This window comes from Condylura cristata, unplaced genomic scaffold (assembly GCF_000260355.1).
Source record: "Condylura cristata isolate star-nosed mole 26May11 unplaced genomic scaffold, ConCri1.0 scaffold00015, whole genome shotgun sequence".
Lineage (NCBI taxonomy): Eukaryota > Metazoa > Chordata > Mammalia > Eulipotyphla > Talpidae > Condylura > Condylura cristata.
The window spans coordinates 46,032,757-46,059,168 of record NW_004567116.1 but is presented as its reverse complement, the minus strand read 5'-3'; the positions used below and the strand labels follow the sequence as shown (position 1 = coordinate 46,059,168).

General features: G+C 36.9%; 1 protein-coding gene across 3 annotated transcripts; it reads right to left on the bottom strand.

Annotated features, from left to right (window-relative positions):
* Positions 1-639: 639 nt before the first annotated feature.
* On the bottom strand, positions 640-25,217 carry PCF11 (PCF11 cleavage and polyadenylation factor subunit). Of its 3 annotated transcripts, none has more exons than XM_012725585.1 (16): positions 24,682-25,185; positions 20,843-20,968; positions 18,960-19,148; positions 18,446-18,640; positions 16,512-17,629; positions 15,922-16,102; positions 15,331-15,814; positions 13,248-14,809; positions 11,065-11,164; positions 7,634-7,753; positions 6,787-6,892; positions 5,000-5,183; positions 4,367-4,522; positions 3,972-4,064; positions 3,101-3,136; positions 640-2,219 (listed from the first exon to the last, which is right to left on the bottom strand). In XM_012725585.1, the coding sequence occupies exons 1-16, from the start codon at positions 24,871-24,873 to the stop codon at positions 2,004-2,006; spliced, it is 5,058 nt and encodes a 1,685-aa protein (XP_012581039.1). In that variant the 5' UTR covers positions 24,874-25,185; the 3' UTR covers positions 640-2,003. The 3 variants fall into 3 exon arrangements, with proteins under 3 accessions (XP_012581039.1, XP_012581040.1, XP_004683305.1); XM_012725586.1 differs by having other exon boundaries at positions 6,787-6,889; XM_004683248.1 differs by having other exon boundaries at positions 1,132-2,219; positions 15,724-15,814; positions 24,682-25,217.
* Between the last annotated feature and the right edge of the window lie 1,195 nt (positions 25,218-26,412).

Sequence of the window (26,412 nt, the reverse complement as noted above, 5' to 3'; positions counted from 1 at the left end):
TTCTCAGGTGGGAGACAGGACCAAAATGGTATTCCACTTCCATTCCAAAGCGAATTGTGTCAATGGGTAATCTTTCTTAAGACTTTTGGTGAACTTTTAACTTTTCAGTGTCTTTCCTATTTTTGCAGTCCTATTCTGACTGCAATTTAATCTCCTCTTAAGCTTCTTAAGAGTAGCTCTTCCGTTGTTACCTCACTTGCACAACCTGTTAAACAGCTAACACCAGCACCCATATTTAACTGTTCTTCAGTCAGGTATTTCCCATTGCAGATTTATTTCAATGGTGCTACTTTCTCACTTTCCCTCCTACAAGTCTTGGTCTTTGGCCTTCCCTCCCCCCTCTATATTTGGGACACTGGTAGTTTTGCATGTTGCCTTCCTGTTGATTGTCACCTTTAAACATTTTATAAAAGCTGTGGATGATATTTCCCTACAAAAAGGAACAACAGGAATTTTTCCTATATTTTTGGACTCCGACCCCAGCATTTCTACCATGTGTCCACATATTAATTTTAGCTATTACATAATGGTGTTTAATAACTTAAATGCAGAAGATACCAGTTTGCCTGAACTACAATAGCATTTGATAACCTAAATTTTATTCATGTGATTTTTTCAAAAAAAAAAAAGCCTCTTAGATACAGATGGGATGTCACTTCCATAACAATTTCTTGTGGCTCCCCTGGTCATCAAAATGTAATACAAAGCTCCTTAGCATAACCAAACTGACCAAAATTACTCGGTTTTAACCAGTAAAAGTTAATTTTTGAAAATAAGTTTTCAACCTTTAATTATTGAAAAGGTATGAAATAAAGTGAAACCAATTTCAGTTCTTATTCTACAACTTTTTAGTGGGTAAATTCAGTTTTATCTAAACTGAATAAACAAGGGATACAAAGCATTACTTGTTAAGTACCAAAAGAAAATATCTAAGTTACCCAATGCCTACTACCTACTGAAATGTTCAACCATGATTCATATGCCTAACACTCTTCTAATAGCAGCGTACACCCCATGTGCCTAGGTCATAGAAGGTGCCAAGTTCATGTTTAAAAGAACAAGGTGATAAAAGGAGGGCGGAAAGCATTTGCATTTTAAAGCTACTCAAGAAATAAAGAGAAACAAGCAAAGTTTCTTCATCATTCTATTTATTACATGTATGAATATTAACATCTCATGGTATCCATCTAATTCAATCAAAATCAACAAAGGAAAAAGATTAAACCAGTTTCAAATGAACATTCTTACAGATTCCCCTGTAATTAGCTGCATTAAATCATTTGACAATTTGAAAAATGTCATTAAAAAAAAAATCAGCTTTATTACTTAAATATATGTTAATTGTTTGATGGCATCAGTGTCCAAGAATAAAAGTTGCTTCATTAGATACTCTTCAAAAGTGAACATCTGGGTGATTTTCTATAGCTGGATATATATATATATATATTATGAATATATAAATGCAAATATGTCCTATTTTTTTTTAAAAACTTCAAATTTGGCTTTTCTATTGAGAAAAGTCCTGCAGTGCTCTCAACCCTTTTTGAAGGATAAAACTAACTTCAGACTTTGTTTCTTTAATCATGGGAATCTACTAGAAAAAAAAATCTTGGTTGTTTAATTCCATTTTCACCCAATAAAAAGTACAGAAACACTGTCTTTATTTGATGGTGTGCATAAATATTACACTCCATGGATAGCAAAAATATTTTTATTTATAATTTACAGTTCACAAGTGAAAATCGTACATTTTTACACATACAATTTCATTTTGTTAAATTTGCACACATCTACAGAACTTTCACACAACAAGCACCTGAAACTGTGCAGGCAGTAGGAAATGCAAATACTAAAATGTATTTATTAACCAAATGATAGCTGAAGGCCCTGCCTCAGCTAGACAATTTATATAGATATGTCTCTATATACATAAAAAAAATTCTTCACCTTCTAGATCCAACAGCAGCTTTTTAAAAAAGAAAAACATACCTTTGTCATTTTATTTAAACTGACTCGACTGTATCATTTTCTGTTTTAATTTCAGTGGGTGTTGCTATGCTTTCCTCTACACAAGCTGGTGGGGTATCAGTTTGTTCTTCCTTAACTTGGAGATTTTCACAGGTTTCCTGCAATTCGTTTTTGACAATGTTCAACATAATGTTCAAGGGGTTTTCAGCTGGTGTCTTGCTGGGAGATGGCGTACAATCAAATGAAGATGTCTACAAAATTAAAAGCCCTATAGTAAGTATTTGTTAAAGTTCAAAAGTACATTAAATGGCATTTACTTTTGTTAAGAACTGTTTGGGCAAAAAAACACAGAACAAAAGCAATTAAAACAGCCTATACTTCCTAATAAAATATGCCATAAAAGACAGCCAAATAAAATGTATACTGAGCATTTAATGGATTCTCAGCAATGGGCTAAGCCAAGAAAAGCAGTAACCAATATAAGCCAAAAGAAGTTGATTGGATACTCTTCAATATTTAGCTCCACAAAGACAGATGGTAATAACCCCTAAATAATTTGTGGGGGTTTTGAAACTAAACTACTATGACCTTTTTTAAACTCCCACAGAGCATCCAACATCCAAAAGTCTTCTTAAATAGGTCCTCCGAAATGCACCTTGAACCCATGGAACTATCTTTGAAAGTTAATGTGTCCCATTGTTCTTTAAAAATATTTGCTCTGCAAATGTGACTATATGGCTGATGCCTTTTTCAGATTCCTCATCCAACCACAATTTATTTTCATTTTAAATGGCTGAGTTGAATACGTAAAGAAAAAAAAATAGTCAATGCTAGAAACCTATCCCCATTGTGACCCTATTTCTTCAGTTTCCCTCACATTCTCTAATCCTCTAGTAAAAGACATAATAAAGATTCAAATAAATAGAATGCAGGAAATGATACAGAAACACCTCATTTAAATTTATTTTACTTCTCTCCATAATGGATACTATAGTAGCAACTCCTATCAATATAGTACTACCAATGTACTACTATCAATAATAGTCTGTCAAAAACAGTGCATCATTAAAATTACAGTAAACACTATTAAAAAAATAAACCAAGATTAATGTAAATGGGAACAAAAACTTACATTCTGATAATCTTCGTAACATGATGGATGATAAATCTGAAGAAAAGGAAAAAGTAGAAATTCACATGCATTTTCATTTCTAATGGGCTATTATCCTACAATTTTCTTTTTAAATATAAACTAGAAAGTAAAGCTATTTTTTAAAAAGTGACAATTATTTGGTCACAAAAATGACTAAAAACAAAAAAATTTTCATCCTGATTTTCTCTTATACTCATTATATACTCAGGTTAATATGTTTTCAAGACAGTAAGTTCTTGATAAAATACAAATTCAGACTCAAAATACAATTAGCACAGAATAAAAACCCTGTAAGTTAGGCAGGATATTTTTGTAGAAAGACAACTAGATTCATAAGACCTAATCCTGAATTACCATTAACTGCTTATACAACCTCATGAGTATTGGACAGACTACTGCTAAAATCCTTTCCAACGTAAATACTCCAATTCAAGTCCAATACCTTTCTTCCTAACACCAAAAAACAAAAATAATTAACATTTCTTTCAATGGTGAGCTACCCCCCTACCAACAAGAACAACAACAAAAAAAAACCAAACCCTAACACTTGCTTATAAATAACTGGAAATTGGGCCCTCCCTGGTGGCGCAACAAGTTAGGACACACCACTGCAAGCTGCTTCAGTTGGGCTTCGAACCCCAGCCCAGCCTGGGAGGTGATCCACATGGTGTGGCACACCTTTCCTGTCTCGCCTACTGCTCCCCTCAGCAGTGTACTTCCTCGATCTGCCTGTTCTGCTCCCCACTCTCTGGTGAATCCTCTCACCGCCCCTGCACCTCTGGCCTGTAACCCATTTCTGTATACATAAATAAATCTTAAAAAAAAGTAAAAAAGAAGAACTGGAAATTACCTTTCCATCTACTCTAATAGCATTTTTCAAATGCCATTCCTCCTCCTCTTCATCCCAGTATTGTTCAAATTGTTCTTGGCAGATTTCACAACTCTAAAACAGAATCATATAGAGAACATGAAATTCAGATAATAGTTAATGTCATTAAAAGTAAACATTTTAAGTGAAGAAATGAATTAATTTTTTGAAAATTTAAATGATGTTCAAAGTAAGTTCTAGAGATTTTGCAATATTCATGCAAAAATAACATCTCACTGTTTTTAGTCATATTAATGTAACTGTAAAACAGGAAATCTTAACATCACCTAAGGGATGTAAATGAACTATTAAGTTTGTGATCACTTACTTAAAGGAAGGGGCAGAGTCAGAGGTACACAATTTAAATTCTTTCTTACCTCAACTGCTCCAGCTGGTCCAGCAGGTACACTTTGGAACTCCTTTTCTTTTGCAGCCTCCTGAGTTTTAAGCACAACTTCCTCGTGCACCTTTTCAAAAAACTGGCTCTTTGCACGTTCTTCCAGATCAGCTATTTCCTCAAATTCTATCCAGTCCTTAAAAGAAGTTTATTAAAACACATATTTTTTTCACTGGTTTCTAAACTTTTGCTGCATATCCATTTAAAGGTAAGGGTACACATTCTTCTACAATGTTTCAACATTTAAAATCACACTTCTCTCTTCAGGTGCCATTACTAATAGGCAACATAAAGCAGTTGTTCAACATAATGAATCATGATCCTATCCTAAGTTGCTATTACACTAGAGTTACAACTATGAATTTAAACTTAACATATGCAATTCTTTGCTAAATTAAGTCATAGAATCTTGCAACCTAGAAGAAACTGGTCTCCTACTCTATAATCTCAATAAAAAGCAAGTACATAACATTCAAATCTATTTTAAAATCTTTTAAAAGTTCTGAATGAAATTTCATCAGAATAGTCACAAGTTAGCAATTATTTAAACTAATATACATTTAGTTTCTAGAGGTAACTTACAGGATAAAAAATAGCTCAACTGATTACTTACTGTTAGACTGTAATACCAACGTCTATGAGTGACTTTTCTGCTAACATCTTTTTCAGTTCTATTTTGCCGATAATGCCAATCCAAGTGATCTGCGTACACATCTGTCTGTGATGTTGTAAACCTCATTCCACAAGAGTAGCACTGAATACCAGTGTAGAGTCGATTTATAACACTATCATAACGTCTATTTTGAAAAAAACAAAGAAATGGCCTTTAGTTTTGAAATAAAGAGGTTTTATGGCCTTTTCAAAAGACAAGTACAAATATTCCATCCAGCTTTTGATAATTTTGTGACAAAATAATGTTTTAGCCCACAACTGGTTAAAATGGCTAGTAGCCAAAGATCAATATTATTCTCTAATAGTACAACATTTGACTTTTTCTTAACTTATTTTTTGGAACTTAGAGCTTTATGCTCTTACTGATGGGACTAGCTAAAATTGGAATGATCGTCAGCAAGGGAATAGCTGGCCTGTTCTCAGATTAGAATCAGTATCAAGATGGACACAGAAGATGATACGACAGAAAAATTAGATCATAAGATTTCCAGATTTATGGAGTTCTGAGTAACTCAACTGCCTAACCCTGGTCTAAAGAACAGTGAAAGAAGTATAGAAGAAATAACAGTACTAAGAATAACTGAGAAGAAAGAAACTAAAAGGTTAATAAGAAACTGAGATCATCAATAATCATTTTTTTTAAACTGGTCTCCCGATTCGAAAAGAAATACATATATAAGTTAATGAACATAGTTACTAATTCCAAGATAAATTTATAACTGAAACAAAGCACACTATACTAGTGCTCTATACCAGCAAACAAAATATTTAGTTATGCTTAATGATCTGATGAAAACTGGTTTCATAACTATATAGGGAAGTTTGGTAGGACAGTAAATAAGCTAGTTAAATCTTCATTTTCAGGAAGTCAATAGAGATAAAAGCTATATACACAGTAGAAATCTAATATTACACCAAAAATGGACAATAATATAAGATCTTTAAAAATTAAAGTCTAACATGGTAAATCAAGAAACAGAAAAAAATGTTCATTTTTTTTTAAAAAACAAGAATCAAATGCCAGGAATCACAGGTAAAGACTTAAAAATTGGGTACCTCTGGGAACAGGTCTGGGTTAGCAATAGGAGAAAAAAACCGCCATCTTTAATTATAAGACTCAATGTTTTAACTATATTAAAGTCGTTCTCTGAAAAATATTTTTACTTTAAAAGTTTAACACTTTTAAGCTGTTACTGTTTTTACAAAGTACCCATAGGATATAACAAATCCATCAAATGGTTTTGAATGGTTTTTACATAAGCAATAGAAAATTAAGTGATCTGTTAATAGTTATCAGTAAAGTAAAATTATAAGTAATTTTCTTGATTTTACTTATATTTTCCACAATGATTATGTATTATTTATAAAACAAAGAGCTAAAAAATTTTTAACACAAGACTACAAAGATCTCACTTCTTCAAAAGAATACTTTCCATAGACAAAAAAATGATAAAAGTGAAGACTAAAAAGGGTGATTATAAACACTTAATATTTAAACTTCCTTTAACTGAAAAGTCAAAAATATATTTAAAAAAATACAAATTCAGGGATCACCTTTGGCCTAAATTTTTGTGTGGCAGACATATTTTAAAATGGGATTTAAAAGTGGGCACATCCTAAACATTTAAAAGTTAAGAAAATAAACTGAATAGTATTCACAATGATGTCCAATGTTAGTTATTGCCTCTTTAATCTTAGAAAAATTATAAAGAAAATTAGATTACATACTGTTTCAATTCTTCTATTGTAAAATTGGTAAGATCTGGAACATCTTGATCTTCATTTTGATCCTCCTCCTCTTCAGGGGGAGGCTGAGCAGCAACTTCATTTACTTCTTCAAATTAAAAGAAATACAAATTTCTTAACACCATTCACCATTATTTTATTCTTTATATCGGAACACTCGTGTGTTATAAGCATAGAGTACCTTCTCCATTCAGTGCTTCTGATCTTACATTTAATAGCAAAGAAAATCTAAGTTTTTATTTGATGATAGATCTGATCTCTTAAAAGTTGACCTTAATGAAATTTTACTTCAACATTCATTTAACAACTGGTAAATGTTTGCCCTGATACTTGTAGGAATATTAACTGAAACAAAGTTCACTATAGAATAGTTTCATCTCAAAGAATTTAAAATAGGGCTTCTCCTTGGTGGCCTAACGGGTTAAAGCATAGCATATGAGGCTATCCACAACCACCACAGCACAAGTTAGAATCCCCAGCCAGGGAGCTGACCCACATGGTGTGGCAGACTTCTTCAGACCTGCCCGCTGCTCCCCTCAACAGTGTATTTCTATAGATCTGCCTGTTCTGCTTCCCACTCTATCTCTGGTGAATCCTCTCACTCCTACACCTCTGGCCTGTATCCCAGTTCTTGTATGCATAAATGGAAAAAAAAAAAAGTCTTAAAAAAATTAAAATAATTTCATTATAAAACCATGGCATTTTATTTTCAATAAAAAATAATTTAAAGTATATCTAAGAATTCAATTATACAAACTCTTATCATATCATTATATCACACATCTTTGAAACTAATTTCTGTGTAGATGAAGTATAGAACCCTACTTACGTGTTGTAGCTGAATCAGGCTGGGATAATTTGAGAATTCCTGTTTTTAGCAGTTTTGAAAATAATTCATTTACATCCACCTGACTGAGATGATTATCAGGATATGCCTTGGGAAGGGCTCCTTAAAAAAAATAAAGACTCTTAAAATGAAAGTAAAACTTAATGCAAATTATACTAAGCATTTTCCAAAGTATTCTGCAAGACTCTTTAACAATGAATTTGTCAAAATGTTAATGCCTGTAATTATCTTAATAGTTTCTAATAGTTTTAAGTCAGCAAATTACCAACTGACAATATATTCTATGACAAATACTAACACTAAAAACACTAATGTTGGACCTTCCCTGGTGGCACAACAGGTTAAAGCGCTACCATGAATCTCGCCGCAGCCACTTCAGCGCATGTTTGTTCCCCAGCCAGGGAGGTGACCCACATGGCGTGGCAGACCTCTCCTGTCTCACCCGCTGCTCCCCTCAGCAGTATACTTTGTCAATCTGCCTGTTCTGTGCCTTGCTCTGCTTCTGGTGAATCCTTTCACACCCCTGCACCTCTGGCCTGTAAGGATACCCCAGTTTTGTATGCATAAATAAATAAAATCTTTTTATTAAAAGAAAAACCGCTAGTGTTTTACAAAGATAATACATATATCTAAAATAATCAATAGTACCCATTTTAGTCTAATTCCCTGCCAAGGAGAAGCAGAAAGCCTCATATCCTCTCCTCTCTACTATACATCACCAACTGTAGGTCTAATTTCTTATTTTCTATTTTTTATCTGCTAACCATATTTGTTAACACAGATTTCTAGGGGGAGAAATAACTACTGAAAGTCTATGTAAACGTACTACTGTCCCCTGATGACCACCTGTAAGTCAATTACAGTAGTATTGGTCAGGGAGATGAGTCATGTGACTCAAATATATTCATTCACCTCTCTAATCTTTGCTGAATTACTCCCTGGCTAATCAAGCAGCTCAGATTTTGTTAACATACGTCCATCCTGACTGAAACTTAGAATTTTTGAATAAATGAGATAATAACAATCGTTGAAGAATCAGTTACATTATTTTGCTAAGCACTATTCTAGTAATTATAATTTCTTAACTCATCTATAAAAATTATTTTAATGTATGTTCATGGCACTACCATGCATGTCATTATACTTCTAGAAAAGTTCTGAATAAAAATTACTCTTAATGACATTAATTCGATTTGCATACAACACACATACTCCCTGCCCTTAAACATTATATACTCCACACAACTAAACACAGTGCCTTGTACAGTTAATGTGTATATAAAAGATGTCTGAATACATGAATAAATTAACCTCAAAAGTTAAGTCAATTACAGTAGCATTCACACTAGTTTAACATTCACGTTTCATTAGAATTCACTATATGTCGGACAGACATAACTAGCTATTCACATTTCTTCAGGCAATCAAGTTTAGCAATCAAGAGCATGAATTATGGGATTTGGACTCCTGGGTTTTAACTAAAACATCCAGTTGTTATCTGTGCCTCAGTTTCCTTTATCTAGAGAAGGATAATAATTGTTCCTAAATAAGGTTGCTAAGATTAACAATATTTTTAAGGCAATGAAGCATGTGTTTAAAAAAAATAAGTAGGGGCCCTCTCTGGTGGCGCAGCGGGTCAAAGCACAGCACTAAGTAGCTAACGCCACTTCAGCATGAGTTGGATCCCTGCCTCAGAGGTGATCCACATGGCATAGCAGACCTCTCCTGTCTCACCCACTGCTCCCGCCAGTAGTATACTTCATTGATTTGCCTGTTCTGCTCCCCACTCTCTCTGGTGAATCCTCTCACTGCCCCTGCACCATTAGCCTGTACCCCAGTTCTGTATATGTATAAATAAATAAATCTTAAAAAAAAGTCAATAGATCTTGCCCCTGCCACACTACAAAGGATCATACAGCAAAGGATCAATATATACTTGAATAAAAAACATTTTTACTATTACTAAATGGGCATTATTACTTTCAATTTAGAGAAGGAACCTTGAGATAAGCCAAGTATAGAACACTGAATACTTTCACATCACTTAAGAATAAGTATAACTTGAAGAGGGCAGGCATACCTAATGTATCATTCAATACCCCTCCCCTCCAAATCCATTCAATAAATATCTACCCCAGGGGGAATAAGATGTTACTTCCTCTAAAACAGTATTATGCCCTGTAAATACAAGCAACATAAGGTTGTAAAACAAAACATGCAGATGTTTTTATATTACCTAACACAAAAAGGAAAATATGCAATTTTTATATTTTATCATGCCATAAACCTCAATACAGTAAATCATCTACAGAACAAGAAAACTGATTAAGGAAAATGCACAAATAGAGCATTTACAAATTACACAGTTCTTCTACAATTTAATAAACTAAATCCCAAAGAACATATTTACCCTGCTTGCCCACCTAAATAAAACTAACCTACTATAAAATATTTTGTGTAGATTCTAACCCTGGCCTTCTGAATTTAAAGCTCAAATTCTTTTTCAGTATAGTGGCAACAACAAAAAAAATTTTTAATTAATCCTAATTATAAATCTAGAAATTAAAAAGTTCCCAAATTAACTGATTGTCTTGTGATGATGGACAAATAAAGCATAAACTAGAGTTTAGCTAGGACTTTCCTAGTTTAGAAGTTTTGGAAAACTCCCCAAACGTGTAAACTGAATAATGTTACACTAGGCCATTATTTCTGAAGGTGGAGTTTTAAGGGTCAGAAATAAAGTACCAGTATGATTTTAGTTGATGGGGCTATAGTTCTCAATACACTAAGTTTGCAGCAGTCAAGTTTAGCAATCAAAAGGAAGAATAAGGAACTCATTATCTTATAAATCACCATTATTTATATTGTTCCCATTTTTCATAAATTAAAGCTAAAATTCATTTTTAAAGCCCTCATATCCAATACTGTTATTTTATCTGTAACAGCATTGTTATGCTTCGCCCCACAGTAACAAAGCTCTTATCTAGAGTCCTGGCTTGGGAGTCTGTTTTTTTCTCTTCTCTTTTAACATATCCTGTACAATTATTATTTGTTCATAAAGACATGTAAATGAATCAACTTTATATATAAAGCACTCTTCCTGGATTCAATTAATGTTTACTGGATCACCACACATACATACACATAAAACAAAAACTCTAATACCATAAGGGAAGATTTCCTTCCTTCATTTTTATAGTCTACAAATCCTAGCTATTGATCTCTAGTTGTAAACAGGGTCAATCTGAATTCACACCAACAATGTAGTAATTAGAGAACAAAATCACTGCAGCCCAATTACATTTTTCAAACTGCATATGCCTCTCAAAGTCTTCATTTTATAGAACTGACAATGTTCAACAACGAAACTGTAATTGTCTTCCAAAAAACACAAAAGTTGAGAAAGCACATACCTGAAGGATTCTGAACAAATGCCCCAGGGTTTTGTGGATGAACTGGTAAAAATTGTTGTCCTTGGCCAAATGCTACTGGTTGTGCAACACCAGCCAAAACCTTTAATAAAGAGAAGGGTGGTTTTGAGAATATCTTCTCTATAGCTTAAATAAAACTTAAACATTCTAATCCATGAAAATATTCATAGTATCATATGGCTAGTTTCTATGTAAGTATATTCTAGTGTAACTTGACTTGATAGTTCATGTCAAGGCTTTCTACAAGCACGAACAGTATCTTCCTTTATCTGTTTCACAGTTAAAGATCCGAGAACAGGTGTGACGCTTCTTAGTAGCCAAAGAGCTAGGTGACTTTCCACAAATCACTTTACCTTGCTGGTTCTTTCTCTTATTTTACAAGTAGAACATCCTGTACATGACGTAAGATTTAATGAGAGGCAAAACTGAGACCAGGATTCCTGACTTAACACCTATCTACAGAAATCAAAAGTCTGGTTTAATTACCAATCTGAACTCCTCTGAGACTATCCTCCTTGACCATCATACTTTGGGTTACCAAAGTAGATTATTAAAGACATCAAAGGGAATGTGAAAAAATAAAAAAATCATGAAACAAGCACTACTGAGGCATACCAAATACAAATACTATATTTGTAGTCCAGAGAGAGGCTGGACTTATACATGTTGCTGTCAAGTGAATAAATATCCATTCATTGGTTTTATGTACTAGTCACATGAATTTAATAAAAAAGGAGACAAATTCTTTATAACGTAGGACCATCACCAAATAAATCTCAATCTAGTATATTTGCCAATCAACATTATCACTTCTTTTAAGGATACATAATGTATTTATTATGTATCTTTAAAAGAATACATAATAAAATACAAAATAATCTTTTATTATGTATCTATAAAAGAATACATAATAAAAACAGGACAATTATTTTTTCAAGCCACTGGACAGGAACAGAAAACAGGATAATTATTTTTTCAAGCCACTGGACAGGAATAGAAGACTGCTTTCTATCAACAATGCTTTCCATATACTTTAAAATTCTTTCATTGTATTTTGGGTGTTTTTTTCCCCCATGCAGTTTTACTAGTATAAAATGGATGGGACCTAGTAAAGTGTCAGCACCTAAACTGAAAAAGTAAACATAGTCTAAAAGAATTTCAACAGGAAAGCAAAGGTCTTCAGTAAATATCAACAGAATTAATCCCAAGCTGTAAACAAATTACTTGTATATGTTGAAGAGATGCTATGAATGTACTTGGGAAACAAGTTGCAAATTTGCTGTGTTTATATTAATATCAAACAAATAAATTTGACTAGAATGACTAGCGAGTTGATGAAGAATAGAAGAGGAAGACACTATAAAGCATGGAAAGGTTGACATTCTTATTTAATTCAAGCTAAGAAGGCTCTTAAAAAATAAAAGTTCTTTGGGCTTATTAAAGATTATTGGGGCTCAGTACTTCCATAATGTTGCAGAAGTCTATGACACACAGCTATGTGGTAATGTTATCTACATTGAAGCCAAAAACAAAACACAGTAGGGAAAGCTACACATGCAGGAAAGCAAAGGCTATATAAGGGAAATCTGTCTTACAACTGAATTTTGTTGTGAACCTAAACTCTAAAAACCAGCCTATTTAGGCCCTCCCTGGTGGCATAATGAATTAAAGAGCAGCACTATGAGGCTATCTGCAGCCACTGCAGCACAGGTTCATTTCCCACCAGGGAGGTGCAGACCTCTCCTGTCCTGCCGCTGCTCCCCTCAGCAGTGTACTTCAGTAGATCTGCCTGTTCTGCTCCCTACTCTGTCTCTGGTGAACCTCTCACCTCCCACACCTCTGGCATGTACTCCCATTCTTGTATGCATAAACAACCTTTAAAAAAAAAAAAAAAAAAGAGAAAAAAGTGTGAAGGTATGTGACAGAAAGAAACAAGAGGTTGAAAATGAGAGCTCTCTCAGATCCTGGAAGAGCAAAAATCAATTTTGGAATTAAATTGCAATTTCATGCCAATTTGCTAGCACTCAGGGTTTTGAAGTATATTAAAAACTTCCCCATCTATGGAGTAAGTTATCTCCTGGAGGCCTTTCTCAAATCCTAGAAACATTAAAAATAATTCATACTGACATTAAACATTAATTTTAGAATAACTACAATAGACATACCTGTTGAGATGCCTGAAGATTTCCTACTGTTATTGGAGCAGGTAAATTGCCAAAGTTTCCAAATTGAGAACTCTGAAGATTCTTTTCCTCAAAATAATGTCCAGAAGCTCTGTTAAGGGGATTCGGGAAACTCTGGTTTCCAGGACCATGTGGCCCATTAAAATTTGGTCCTTGAGGTGAATCAAATAATTGTTCAGGTCTTTGGAACTGTAGTCCTTGGGATGGGGCATTAAAAGCATTACCGGGTGGATCATTATATGGCCCAGTCTGATTGAAAGACACTGACTCAAGCCTTTGTGAAGGATGATTGTCAAATCGTGAGCCTTGTAGACCAAGAGGAATATCAAACCTTGATGCTTGCTGGTGTGGACCATCAAATCTCTGAGGTACACCATCAAATCTTGGTTGAACCTGCTGTCCAGGAGGTCCATCAAATCTCTGTGGACCTGGCTGACCAGTTCTTTCAAATCTAGGACCTGGCTGACCATGTAATCCATCAAATCTTGGCAAAAGTGAAGGCTGACCTGGCTGCCCATCAAACCTTAAACCATGGCAGCCTTCAAATCTTGGACCACCTTGACCCAGAGGTCCTTCAATTCTCAGGCCACCACCTGGCACAGATGGGCCCTCAAACCTCATTCCACCTCCTTGTTGGACTAAAGGTCCCTCAAACCTGATCCCAACCCCTGGTTGACCATGTGGCCCCTCAAACCTAAGGTTCCCCCCAAGTTGATTATGTTGTCCTTCAAACCTCATACCAGCTACTGATTGACCATGGGGGCCCTCAAACCTCATTCCAACTCCCTGCTGCAGCAAAGGACCCTCAAATCTGATTCCACCTGCTGGCTGACCATGAGGTCCATCAAACCTAATGGCAGCCCCTGATGGACCATGACCCCCCTCAAATCTAAGTCCACCTACAGGCTGACCTCGGGGATTATCAAATCTAAGTCCACTCACAGGCTGACCATGAGGTCCCTCAAACCTTAGGCTACCCACAGGTTGACCCCTGTGTCCTTCAAACCTGAGCCCACCCACAGGCTGGCCCCCTGGCCCTTCAAATCGCAAGCCACCTGCAGATCCCTCAAACCTCAGACCAGGGGAACCTTCAAACCGAAAACCTCCTCCTCCTCCTTGACCAATTGGTCCCTCAAATCGCAGAGGCGTCCCTACTGGTCCTGGAGGACCTTCGAATCTCAAGGGACACCCACCTCCTAACTGACCTTGTGGTCCCTCAAATCTCAAAGGGCCACCTCCCCCCATTTGTCCTGGTGACCCATCAAACCGAAGAGAACCTGGTGCAGGAGGTCCATCAATTCTAGGGCTTAATTTATTGGGTCCTTCAAAAATCATCTTGGTTGGGCCATCTCTTGTTACTGATGGCCTACCAGGTCCATCAAATAATGGTCTGTCTTCAGCTAAAGCGGTCAGTCGCTGATTTGTATCACGGCCGGCAAATCTTGATGCTGGACTATCTACAAATGGTTTATCTGAATCTTCATATCTAGGACGCTTAAGTGGAAAACGATCATTGAATGGTGATCTCTGCTCTTCTCGTACACCTTTTAAAAAGAAAAAAAAAGTTATTTTTCCTAAATCTAAATTTGTAACAATTGCCTTGAAAAGTTCTTTCTATAGTCACATAAATATTTATCGAAAAGTATATGTAACTATTTCACTTTATTAGAGGGGAGGGAAGAGACAGACAGCAGCAGCAAAGAGGATGCCACAATAGTCAAAAACACCTGGGCAAAAAGAAAAAAAAAACCCATTCTGTCAACTTATTATTTTGAGAGCAAGTTATTTAACCTCTCTGGTCTTGATTCCTGTCTAAAAGTGGGGATAATGTATATTTAGTTGTGATGGTTAAATCGAATTACAGATTTTAAAGAACCTAGTAAAGTTCCTAACATAGAGTTAGCCTTAGAAATATTAGCTCCCTTCCCTTCCCTTTGAGGGAAAAACAATGAATTAAAATAAAATAAAACCGGAAGTGTGAACAAAAATCCATCCCCACTTAGCTGGTTCATTTTCCCTTCACTGCTGTGATTCAATAGGTATAATCTGATTTAACTTTTTCTACCTTTAGCAGAGACTTGCTCGTCATGTCTTCTCCGGCCCTCATGGGGTGAAAGATTCTCAGCATAAGTACGACTCCCAGAAATAGGAGAAAGACGTCTTGCTCTTTCACTAAATTGTTCTTTTCTGTCAAACTGTGCTCCACTATTCCTACTTGCATGTTTACTTTTGGATGGCTCACATTCTATTCCAGACAACAAGGCATCAGTCAAAGGGTAGTCAAAAATATCAGGATCTAAGAGATCAAGTCTTGGAAATGAATGCTGAACCTGTGTCCTTTTCAGTTTTGCTTTATGTTCATAGTAGGTTAATTCAGCATCAGATAAGAGAGGTTTCTTTTTTAATCCACCTTTATTTTCTTCTGTAGGACTATCCCGTACATTGCATCTATGTTTACCTTCTTGATACTGAAATAGCTGTCGAATTTGATGCACAACAATAAGGAAGTCATCCTGTGTAATTTCACCAGATGCTAAACGTTCACTCGTCTGCATAGGGGTGATAAAAAAAGGAAATCGAGTATTTTAAATATGAGAAGTACTTACAAAAAATTTAGACAAAGGAAAATGATTAAATGGGATCACTTGTTAACTACCTTTTGAAGTAATTCTCGTTTGCTTGCAAGAGTTAATTCTTTAGGAATCTGAAGATTGGCATCTACACTTAATCGATGCTGCTGCTTTGGGGCACGAGGTGACAAGATTCCTTTGGCACTTGACCAACTTTCCCTATGCCTCAGATGAGGAGATTTACTATGTTCATCACCTTGTTGTACACTGAAACCATAAAAGCAGTATGTTACTTCACAAAATTCTTTTAATACTCCGGACTGTATTTAAAATCCCTTTAAAAAGATATTGTTTAAATGAATATATAACCATACAAGTAATTAAATCATTAAGAGCATAAGATCTGAAGTCAGGAAAATCAGATATGAATTCTGATTCTTGCATGTCCTGGATGTGCAGCCTTAGGTAGATTAGTTAACCTTTCTAAACTTCAGTTTCCTTATCTGTAAAATAGGAATAATAATGGCATTTAAACCCACAGGGCTGTAAGAATTAAATGGGAAAATAAAACACTAATTATAGCACCCCATAACATTATCCAGCTTTTAATAATGAACACTGTATTCCTAATTGTACACATTCTTTTTCTTGATTAAAAATAAAATTAACATCCTACCTTTTATTTTCTTCCCAACCAGATTTCCATCTTTTGGCTGACTTGGAGCTTTGCCAGTTTTCTACATTTTCCTTTGGTTCAGTGCCTGACTTTGTAGAATGCTGATTTGCAGTTTCTTGTGGTCGTTCCTCTTCTGCCTTTTTTACTCGCCTCGGATCTCGAACATCCTGCTTCGTACTTCTCTTAGTATTTCTTTCCTCCCTGGAAGGTAATGGAAACTCTTCCATATGTGACTGCTTAACTCCTGACTGACGAATCTTTCCAGCTTTGGGTGTTAAAGTTGGAGACATACTCCTTTGCCTTCGCTTAGGTGACCGCCTGTCTCTCCTCTTTGGAGAATGTATAATTGGTGATCGAGACTTGGGTGACCTTGACCTTGATCGTTTTCTTGTACTCGATCTCCCTGGTTTTGTCCCCTGTTTTTCAGATTCTTCAGTTACCGTGTCCTGTTTTTGTACAATGCCATTTATGATTTTATTTCTACTTCCAATTAGTCTGTGTTCAGATGACTTCATGTGCTCATCTTTATCCTTTTTTTCTGCAGTTTTTCTCTTCTCTTTTACATCATCATCTTTGTTATCAGTCTTATCCTGCAGATGTTTTTTTAATCTTGGATCTCTTTTGCTCATATCAGATACCCTCACACTTTCAGATTCTTGAGTTTTCACATCTTTCGTGTGGGATAATTTGTTTTTCAAGGGTGATGGTGATTTAGATTTAGATTTAGATTTGGGGTCTAACTGGTCAAGTTCTTTCTTGGTTATTTTTTCACCTGATTTACTTTTTTCTTGCTTAGATGAATTTAATTTTTCAGATGGTACAGTTTTACTTGTCTTAATATCAGACTGGTTCAATGTGTTCATTAAGAAATCTTTCCTGTGACTTTGATCCTTCCCATGAGAAGAATGCTGACTTATTCTATTAAGACGGGGATCCCGGTTAGTTCCTTTCAGATCCTGAATTTGTAAGGATGGGCCTGGGCGGCTTTTCTCAGGTTGCACAGGAACCTGATGGGGGGCTTTAACTGCCATAGGGGGAATTTGTGGAACATGTAATTTAGATGGTGCAGATCCAGGACCTAAGCTGGCTGTCTCTTGCTGAACACTAAGTGAAACTGCCTGAAATACAAAATAAATGTTCAAGTTAATATTAAAAAACAGACTACTTGTAAAAAAATTAAAAATGAATAATTTTAGTCAATAAATTCATTTATTCAGCAGTTTACATTATATGCTTCTAGTGTTTAACTGGTGATTAAAATGATAAAGTGTATATTTATGTGGCCTGTTACTTCTTACTTATCCTTTAATTTGGGGGTTTTATAACCTCTCAATAGGATTAAAAACAAAAATCCTCCTCCATACTAATTATTCAAAATTCTAAGCCAGACTGCTACTACTAATTCACTCTATCAACACAAGAGTCAAGACGTCATTCCAGCTAAATTCTGTCATAAAATTGAGCACCTCCCAAAGTGACACTGGCTAACCAGTAAGTTCAGATGCTAAGTTAAATAACTCAGTACCCAAGATCACCCATGAATAGAAATATGTAACCTTCTTGGCCTCCTTAAATTTTGTGAGGACCTTTTCTCTAGGAGCCTAGTTTCTGTTTATGAAGTAAACAGCTCGCAAAACACTGAAGAAAATGCAAACTAATTCACAACATACCCTCCCATCCTGAGTATTAAGTTCACAGAACAAAACTGTTCCCAAAGCTAAGGTTATGTCTTATTGCAATCTAGAAACTATTTGAAAGGAAATGCAGGACAATAATAAAGTGAGCTTTACAATAATATAGAAAACTGGCATAATAAAACAATTTGCACCCCCCCAAAAAGGAAAATATCAAACATGCTAATAAGTTTCAAATACTAAACAATTACTTATCAGAATACAGAATTAAAATGTTTAAAGTGACAAATCTCTACTTACCAGTTGTGCCTTCGCTTGCTCTAGCTCCAGCTCCAGCTTTTTCTGCTGCAGTTCTAACAACTGCTTCTGTTTGGCCAGCAACTGCTGTCTTATTAGTTGTTCTTGGGTAAGGTTTTTTTGTATATCAGGAACAATTGGAGGAGTAGAGATGCTAGGGGAGCTGACCACTGTGCCAGGTGTTGAAGGCTCTTCAGGCTGTAAGAAAAAGTAATTCATTAAATATAATTACAAAGGAAACTGAGGAAGAACTAAAAATTATTAGCTTATCTTTTGAAACATACTATCCATGACATTAGTCAATCATGAATAACAGCACACAGAAATTTTCAGGAATTTAAAACCAAAATAAGTGCATTATGTAATACCTAAACAGGAACACATTTTTAAATATACTATGAATCTGAGAATTGAAAAAAATTTTAACTACAATAATTCAACACGACACTCAATATTTCAGACAAATTTTAGAAAAGTCAGTATTTGACACTTAAGTACCATTCATATTAAAACTTACCGATTTATTTAAAAACTTAGGATTCACATGGATACTAGAAGTATTCACATTGGGGGGCAGAGGTTTAATAGGCCAAGCAGGATCTAACGAATTGACTCTGACGTCCAGGGCATAAAGTTTCTTCAAAGGGAATATTTCATCCCATGTGGAACGTAATTTAAATAAACTTTTTCTAGTATTTTCATCCACCTAGAACAACAGAACAATTCTGTGGCTTGTTATGTTACAATAGAATGTTTTATATATCAAGTACATAGCTGTATACATCTGTTCTTCACACATAGCAACACAATGCTCAGTTTACTCATATGACAGTAATCACTTGAAAGTATTACTTGGTTTACAAATGTAAAATAATTTTATCCTCAAAAATTGCCACCTAACCACAAAAAACAAACTGAAGTCTGTAAGAGCATAAAATGTTTCCCAATTTTAGGGTTTCATGAAATAGCCAAATGTTTCTTACTCTGGGAAAAAAAAATGTACAACTATTAGAAATTAATTTACCTTGTGGCTAAAATGTTCTAAATTACTTACATGGTAATACAAACTTACTCACTAATCAACTTTGTTATCTGTAGCATAGAAGTCACCTTATTAACTGAAATTCACAAGCCCTTACCCCAGTAGGGACAGGCTTATTTTTTTTTTTTTAATTAATCACCAGAGAAACCTACTACTTGGGAAAACTGAGCTACATTTTAACTTTAGGAAAATAAAGCTTTGACTATGTTTTAAGACTTTGTGCAATAATTTACTAAGTCATTTTCATCAATGGTTAGCCCCAGTTTCAAAAAATATTCAACCAAACACCCAACTGAATTTGAAATAAAACTGAAACTAAGAAGTTGGTTTAACTCCCCAACTCCTAGAATGAAGATTTTCCCCCCAGACTATAGCCTTAAGAAGTATTTAGCAAAGATCTACCATAACATATTAACTCCTTAATACATTTTAAAACACAGCTCTCCAAATTTCTTCTGGACATACATACTTAGCAGTATTTCTTAAGAACTAAATGGGGAAAAAAATATCAAATACTATCTATACATTTCCTGTCCTAACAAACAAAATTGGATACTCTGTTCAAAGTAATCCCAGTATGACAAATGTAGTATCTCCAGATACAACTTTAGTGCATCCAATAAAACTGAAACTACCAACAAAATTTCATGTTAGGAAACTTTTTTTTTTTTTTTTGGCTTGGTAATAAAAGCGATAGTAAGAAAATTACTTTAGCAAGTCCCTTGTCTTCAACATAACATTGTATTAGCCAAACTACCAGATACAATGTATAGAAGGAATTACAATCTCCAGATACAGAAACTACCAAGGCTTTCTTCCAAATACCTAGAGGGGTAAAAGTATTTTCAAAATAACCTTAAAAAAAAAAAATTAATTCACCATTCACTCATGCCTGGAGTGTTCACCTAACACACACATATGAACAAAAGTAACGAAAGGAAACTCTTTCAGGAAAAAATTTACAAAATCCTCAGTTATCACAGGTTGAGAAACTACAATAAAGGATTGTGCTTCCTCCCACCTGTCCCCCACCCAGGTAAGAATAGTCAACATCCTAACATTACAAACACACACCCTGAAATTTGAAGCATTCTTGACAGCTTAAAATTTTTTACACCATATTCTAATAATGGAACAGCTCTTCAAATATACAAACTATCCAAATTATCCTAAAAGTGAACATCTATTTCTGGATGTTTAAACCCTTACAGTCTGCTTTAAAAATCTAACATAAACCACTAACTTAAGCATGGCACTTGACTTTTCACCTCCCAAGAAAACCCAACACAAAGACAAGTATTTATTTAGTCAGGAACACATTCTTTAAAAATTCAAAAGATTTCTAAATGCATATATACCTTTTCAAACACACAAATAAATGTTGCAACTAGATTTTTAGTAAAGGCAGTGAGATACTCTCTTCCAACGTTTTTCACGATAGAATCCATAAGGTACATAACGGGAAGCTTCTCTGAGGAAGGAGCCTGAAGTAATAAAAAGAAACTGAGAAGTTTAGTATAATGAATTATTACCAAAGAATTACTTTTTAAAGTGAGTTTTAAACCTACAATACAGACCTCTACTTTTGTTGATTAACTAAAGATTTCTGATTAATTTTTGAGACTTTTAAGTGTTCAAGTTCTCATCTTTCAATGACCTTTAGTGGAGTATACAAAATATAACTCAGAATTACCAGACAGAAAAACTGTCACCTCTGGCCCACTCAATTAACTCTGTGGAATTTCAGATTCATATGGTAAAAAGACCTGTGTATTAAGTGAAAAAAAGGGATTACTTTCTGCAATCCAAGTGTAAGTTTTGTGACCAGTACTAATTTAGAATGTACCTAGACCTTAATGTAGTTTTCAAACTTCTGGCTGACATCCTAATTTCCACAGGCTTATTTTATATGTTAAAATCTATGAAGCTTTTGTTACCTGTAACATCATTAGGATCACTTCTCTATCACCCAATGAACAAAGAAATCAAGTATACTTCACATATGAAGTTAATGGCAAAAATCTTTTTAACTTGCACATGAACATGCAGGAAGATGCAAGTTGTTACTGATACAAGAAAAACTGGATGGAGCAGCCGCTGAGTCATGTAAATCAGGTTGAACTTGACTCTGGAAACCAGGATTTGTCCTGAAGATTTTCTTCACAGCACCGACTCTCCGTTGAGACATTTTTCCTCTGACATGCACAAACCAGGGATTCTAAATTTGTGCAATGTCAGTGTGGTGATGCTGACACAGGCGGCCCTTTCCAAAGCAAAGCAACGTTGGCCCAGTTCAACTGCAATGCCTACCCATCACTGGCTTTTAGAGGCACAGCAAGTTTCCAGAAAGCATCAGCAGGTTCACAGACTTGTTGAGGAGCAGTTAGACACACCACATAAACTGTTAACTCCAACTCCACAGGAGCACCCAGGATTTAAAAAAAAAAAAAAGAAAAAGAAAAATCCCCATTTACCCATCCCATGTGTATAGGAATCATAACCCTGAACATTTACCCATAGCTATCTGTAGCTAGGGTAGGTTCACAGTTCTGCAGTATACAATGCCACCATATTTCACAAAACCAATCGCCCATACAAGTGTGTGGAAGTGCTCTTGCTTCTGTTAAAACCTTTACAACCAGCTGGCTAAGGGAACCTTTGAATAACTTTGTATGAAAGTATTCTTTCACAGTACTATCTAATAAAATGGTTCACAAGGCCACTGTATGTGGGTAATCTATTAAGTACCAACACGTTAAATGCTTTATTGCTGTGTCTTTCTCTTACCATGTCATGTTTCATACCATTTTAGTCATTGTTGTACTCATGAAGATAAACAGGCTCTCTTTAAAACCAAAATCTGCTCGGTACACTAATTTAATTGTACAATTAAGTGAATTCTTATATGTAATATTTTTCCGCTACCACTGCCTTATGGGAGGAATTCAAATTAAGTGTGAATCCCTAACTTTAGTAATACTGAGATGCCAGAGAATAGGACACAAACATTTATCTCAAGAAACACAAAACCAAGCCAGTTTGCTACCAAATGACAGAAAAATCCCTCCCCTCACCCTCAACCCAACCCTGCTTAAAATTATTTCCCAAAGGGACTTAAACATCTTTTCCTCAACCCGGCTTTACGAAAATAACCAGGAGACGTGTACCAAAAAAATTTCAGCTGTCTTTTACCAGCACATGGCCCAGCTATTTTCACCACTCTGTGTAGCCATACACAAATACAAGTTTTTAATGTGGTCACATATCCAGCATTTAGTTTTTCACGAAGTTCTTCTGGATCCATTAAAAAACAGCAAGGAAAACTTTTAAGTGACATCCTGACCTGCTAATTATTAGGCTCTGTGGAATATTAGTAACCCTAAAAATACAATTAATTTCAAAAAGCAATGTTATTTCTTAAAATGCAAGTGCAGTTTTAGTTTTTCAAAAAGGGATTCAATGTCAAGTTAAGCCTTTCAACAAGGCAAAAACTAAGTTTTTAAAAGTCCAACATGTTTGTTGTATCAGTTAAAAAAAATGTTGAGTATGAGGAAAGGCTTCCTTTTAAAATCTCATAAAGAACAACAGCTGTTTTCACACAGACATTCAGAGGAAAAGATGAATGAAAACTTGTATTTTAGCTGTCAGACTTAGCATGACAAACTTGTCGGGGCCCTTTAAAAAAAAAAAAACCTTTTTGTCCTCTTTAAATTAAAGAATGAAAGGACCACCTGAAACCGTGTATCTTGTGAACAGATTTACCCAAAGAGTGGATGGAACCTAAAGAAGAATGAACCCAAGTCACTTAAAGACTTTTGTTTAAAACACACAACCACGTAGATAAAAATAAGTCTTGGAAACAGATTCTACACCTTACAAAGGTAAATAAAAAAGACAAGTACATATTTTATATGTTTTATTCACAAATTTTATAATACCAGTCACACATTTCAAAACCATTTATTAGAGTCAGACCACTCAGTTTTACACTAGACAGAAAACGCCTCTAAACAATATATCGGTGGTTGTTGTTAAAGTGGCCTTTTAAAAGGGGTTCACTCTGCTAAAAGGAGGCTCATCCTGAATAATTTCAATCACTAACAACTAGAAAAAGCTAAACCGAAAGTACAGCTTGAAAAATAGCTTAAAACGTAATACTGGGAAGCTATTAAAACGCATTACGATAACTAAGTTTAACAGTAACTTTACTTAAGTAACATCGCTCCCACATGAAATCCACAGAACAGGAGGACTACAGGGAAGTATAGGGTGGTAGAGGACCACTTTTGTCAGGGGTGAAGAAAAAGCACGTCTTCGCTATCAGGGAAGGGAAGAAAAAAGAGAAAAGGAAGAGGAGGAGGGACTGAACTTTTCGAGAAAAAAAAAAAAACTACCAAGTACTTGTTACCCAGAGGGCCAGTTCTCCACCTACAGGTTGGATAAGATCTCCCTCCCCCACCACCCAAACCCCACCCTCATCCCCAATTTCCCGTATTTGGGGGGCAAATTAGGCCCTCTGATAGGCGAATAAAGTTTGATTTAGCCGCCCCCACCCCAAAGTGGGGCTGACGGGTGTGAGCAGCTGCCTGGCTGGCAGGGAATGATTTCTCCTCTCTTCCCTTTCGCATCATGTGCTTTTCAGGCGCCATGTTGGGCTCCTAACAGGCGGCTGCTCCACTCGGGGCCAAGTCCCTATTCCCACCCACCAACAGCTCGCTCCCAGGTCCCCCTTCACCTCCTTCCAACCCACAGAGCACAATTACCCAAAAGGGTATACTGGGGGGCGGGGGGGGGGCGCGACACGGGGGGCGTTTACGGGAGAACCACTCCCTACCTTCCCGGTGGGGGGGGGGGTCAAACGGCTTTAACTCTTCCCTCCCCACACCACAAACTGCCTTTGGGTCTCCCCCTCCCCAAAGGGCTCCATTCAAAGCGTGTGTGTCGGACTATACAACGCGGTGGCCTAAATAGGGAGTTGGGAAGCGGAAGTGGGACTCCACCCTTTATCCTCCCACTCCCTCCCCCCCGAGAGAGGCCCAAGCTCGAAGCCTAGGCCAAAGACCGAGCCTGAGTTGGAGGGGGAGGGTTGGAGAGGAGGCACACCGTCCCCCTTCGGATGGAAGCGAGACCTGGGATGAGGCTGACACTAAAATCAGGGAGTATTAGAAGAATAGGAGGCTGCGGGGTGTATAAAAACCTTGGCGGTTTGGGCCTCGATGAGAGAGACGATCTCCTTGGCGAAGGGCAGGTTCTCCTCGGCTAGAATGGTCAGCATATTGATGTGCGGTTTGCTATTGAAGGTCAGGTCTTCGAGTGATGACTGATAATCCCGACAGGCGTCCTCCCGGGCCCCCGCAGTACCGGCCTCGGCCGGCGTCTGCTCTGACATTGCGCCGCGGCCCCCCTCCGAGGTCCGCCGCAGCTGAAGCTGAAGCCGCTCTCGGTACCCCGCCTCCCTTCCGACTCCTCTTCCTCTCCCTGGGTCTCTTGCGGCTCCGCTTCACCACATGCTGACCGCGGAGGGGGGTTGGGGGACGACACAGGGGGAACCTCGGGTATGAAACGCCGCCGTCTCACGGGTGATCTCCCTCCACTTCCAGCCGCCACAGAAGCTTCTTTCTCCACAGACACAAAATGGCGGCGGTAGTGGCGGCTCCAGCTCCGAAAATGTCTGTGTTCCCAACCGCTGCGTCGTGCGAAATGAGCTAGGGGAGGGGAAATGTGCGGTAAAAGGGCGGGGCCATTGAGAAACCCAGACGTGATTGGCTCTCCCCGCAACGTCACAAGCCCCGCCCCCGGTCCTTCCGCAGGACGTCCTGGCACCGCCTTCTTCTACAGGCCGTACCCAGGCTTTCGCAACACCTATGGCTCAGAGGTGTGGTGGAAAAGACGGCCGCTCTTATTGGCTGATTCATAAGGGACTGTTCGGTCATAAGTTACCATAACAACCCCTTCAAAGAGGCCAATAGACCTGGAGGAGGCTCTTTCCGAAACTCAGCCCAACCAGTCGAAGGGGAAAGCTCAGTTGTCCCTAAGTCTCCCCTCCCTCGGCAGTTCCCTAGCCACTGAGCGACTGTGTCAATCATCCTCCCCGCCCGCCGGCCCCGCGCTGGGAGCTCAGTGGTTGGGGGGTACTAAGAGGAGCCAGGGCTCGCCCCACCTCCCTCGCTGCTCTCGTCTCAGGTGCTCCCGGGAGTCTGGGCGGGTCCTGCAGCCGACACCAACAGTCCCTCCCGGAACTGAGAGCTGGGGGGGGGTGCTACATTTACCCGGAACCTTGGAAAGAGTCGCTTGAGAGTCCACTCCTGCGCGTTACTTCCCACACCCGTAAACAAACACCTCGACTGGCTTTCTTTAGACGAATCCCCAGGAAACTGCTTTGGCCTGGAGACTGCGTGTGAATGGTTTTTTTGCTGGGCCTTGGGGAGTCGGCTTTGATCTCTATGCAGGGCTTTTCACAACAGCCACACCCAATCCTCAACCTAATAGCTCCTCTTACGATATTCTGCACTTTGAAATGGCCTTACACTACTCTATTTGGGGCACGAAGGGAAATGAATACGTGTGCATACGCGAGGGTCTTTTCCCCGTCTAACATCTTACCGAGAACTGAAAATGAGGCTATCAAAACACAGTTTTGCACGAAGCTGCAACATAGCACGATGAAAGAATACTTTTTTATTGAGTAGCGATAGTAACCTAAATGTAGGTTTAAAAAATTACATTAAAATTTGTTTCACCATTGTCCTCCTGAGGTTATGACTTTGTAAAGATACTTTGTTGCTCCCCAGAAGAAATAACTCTTAAATGAAGTAATTCCTATTTTTGTACCATACAACATAACATTTTACTTACTTTCGTTTTGATTTCCTAGTTGTATAACTGATATGGAACAACTTCATAACTTGTATAAATTTGACATAAGTAC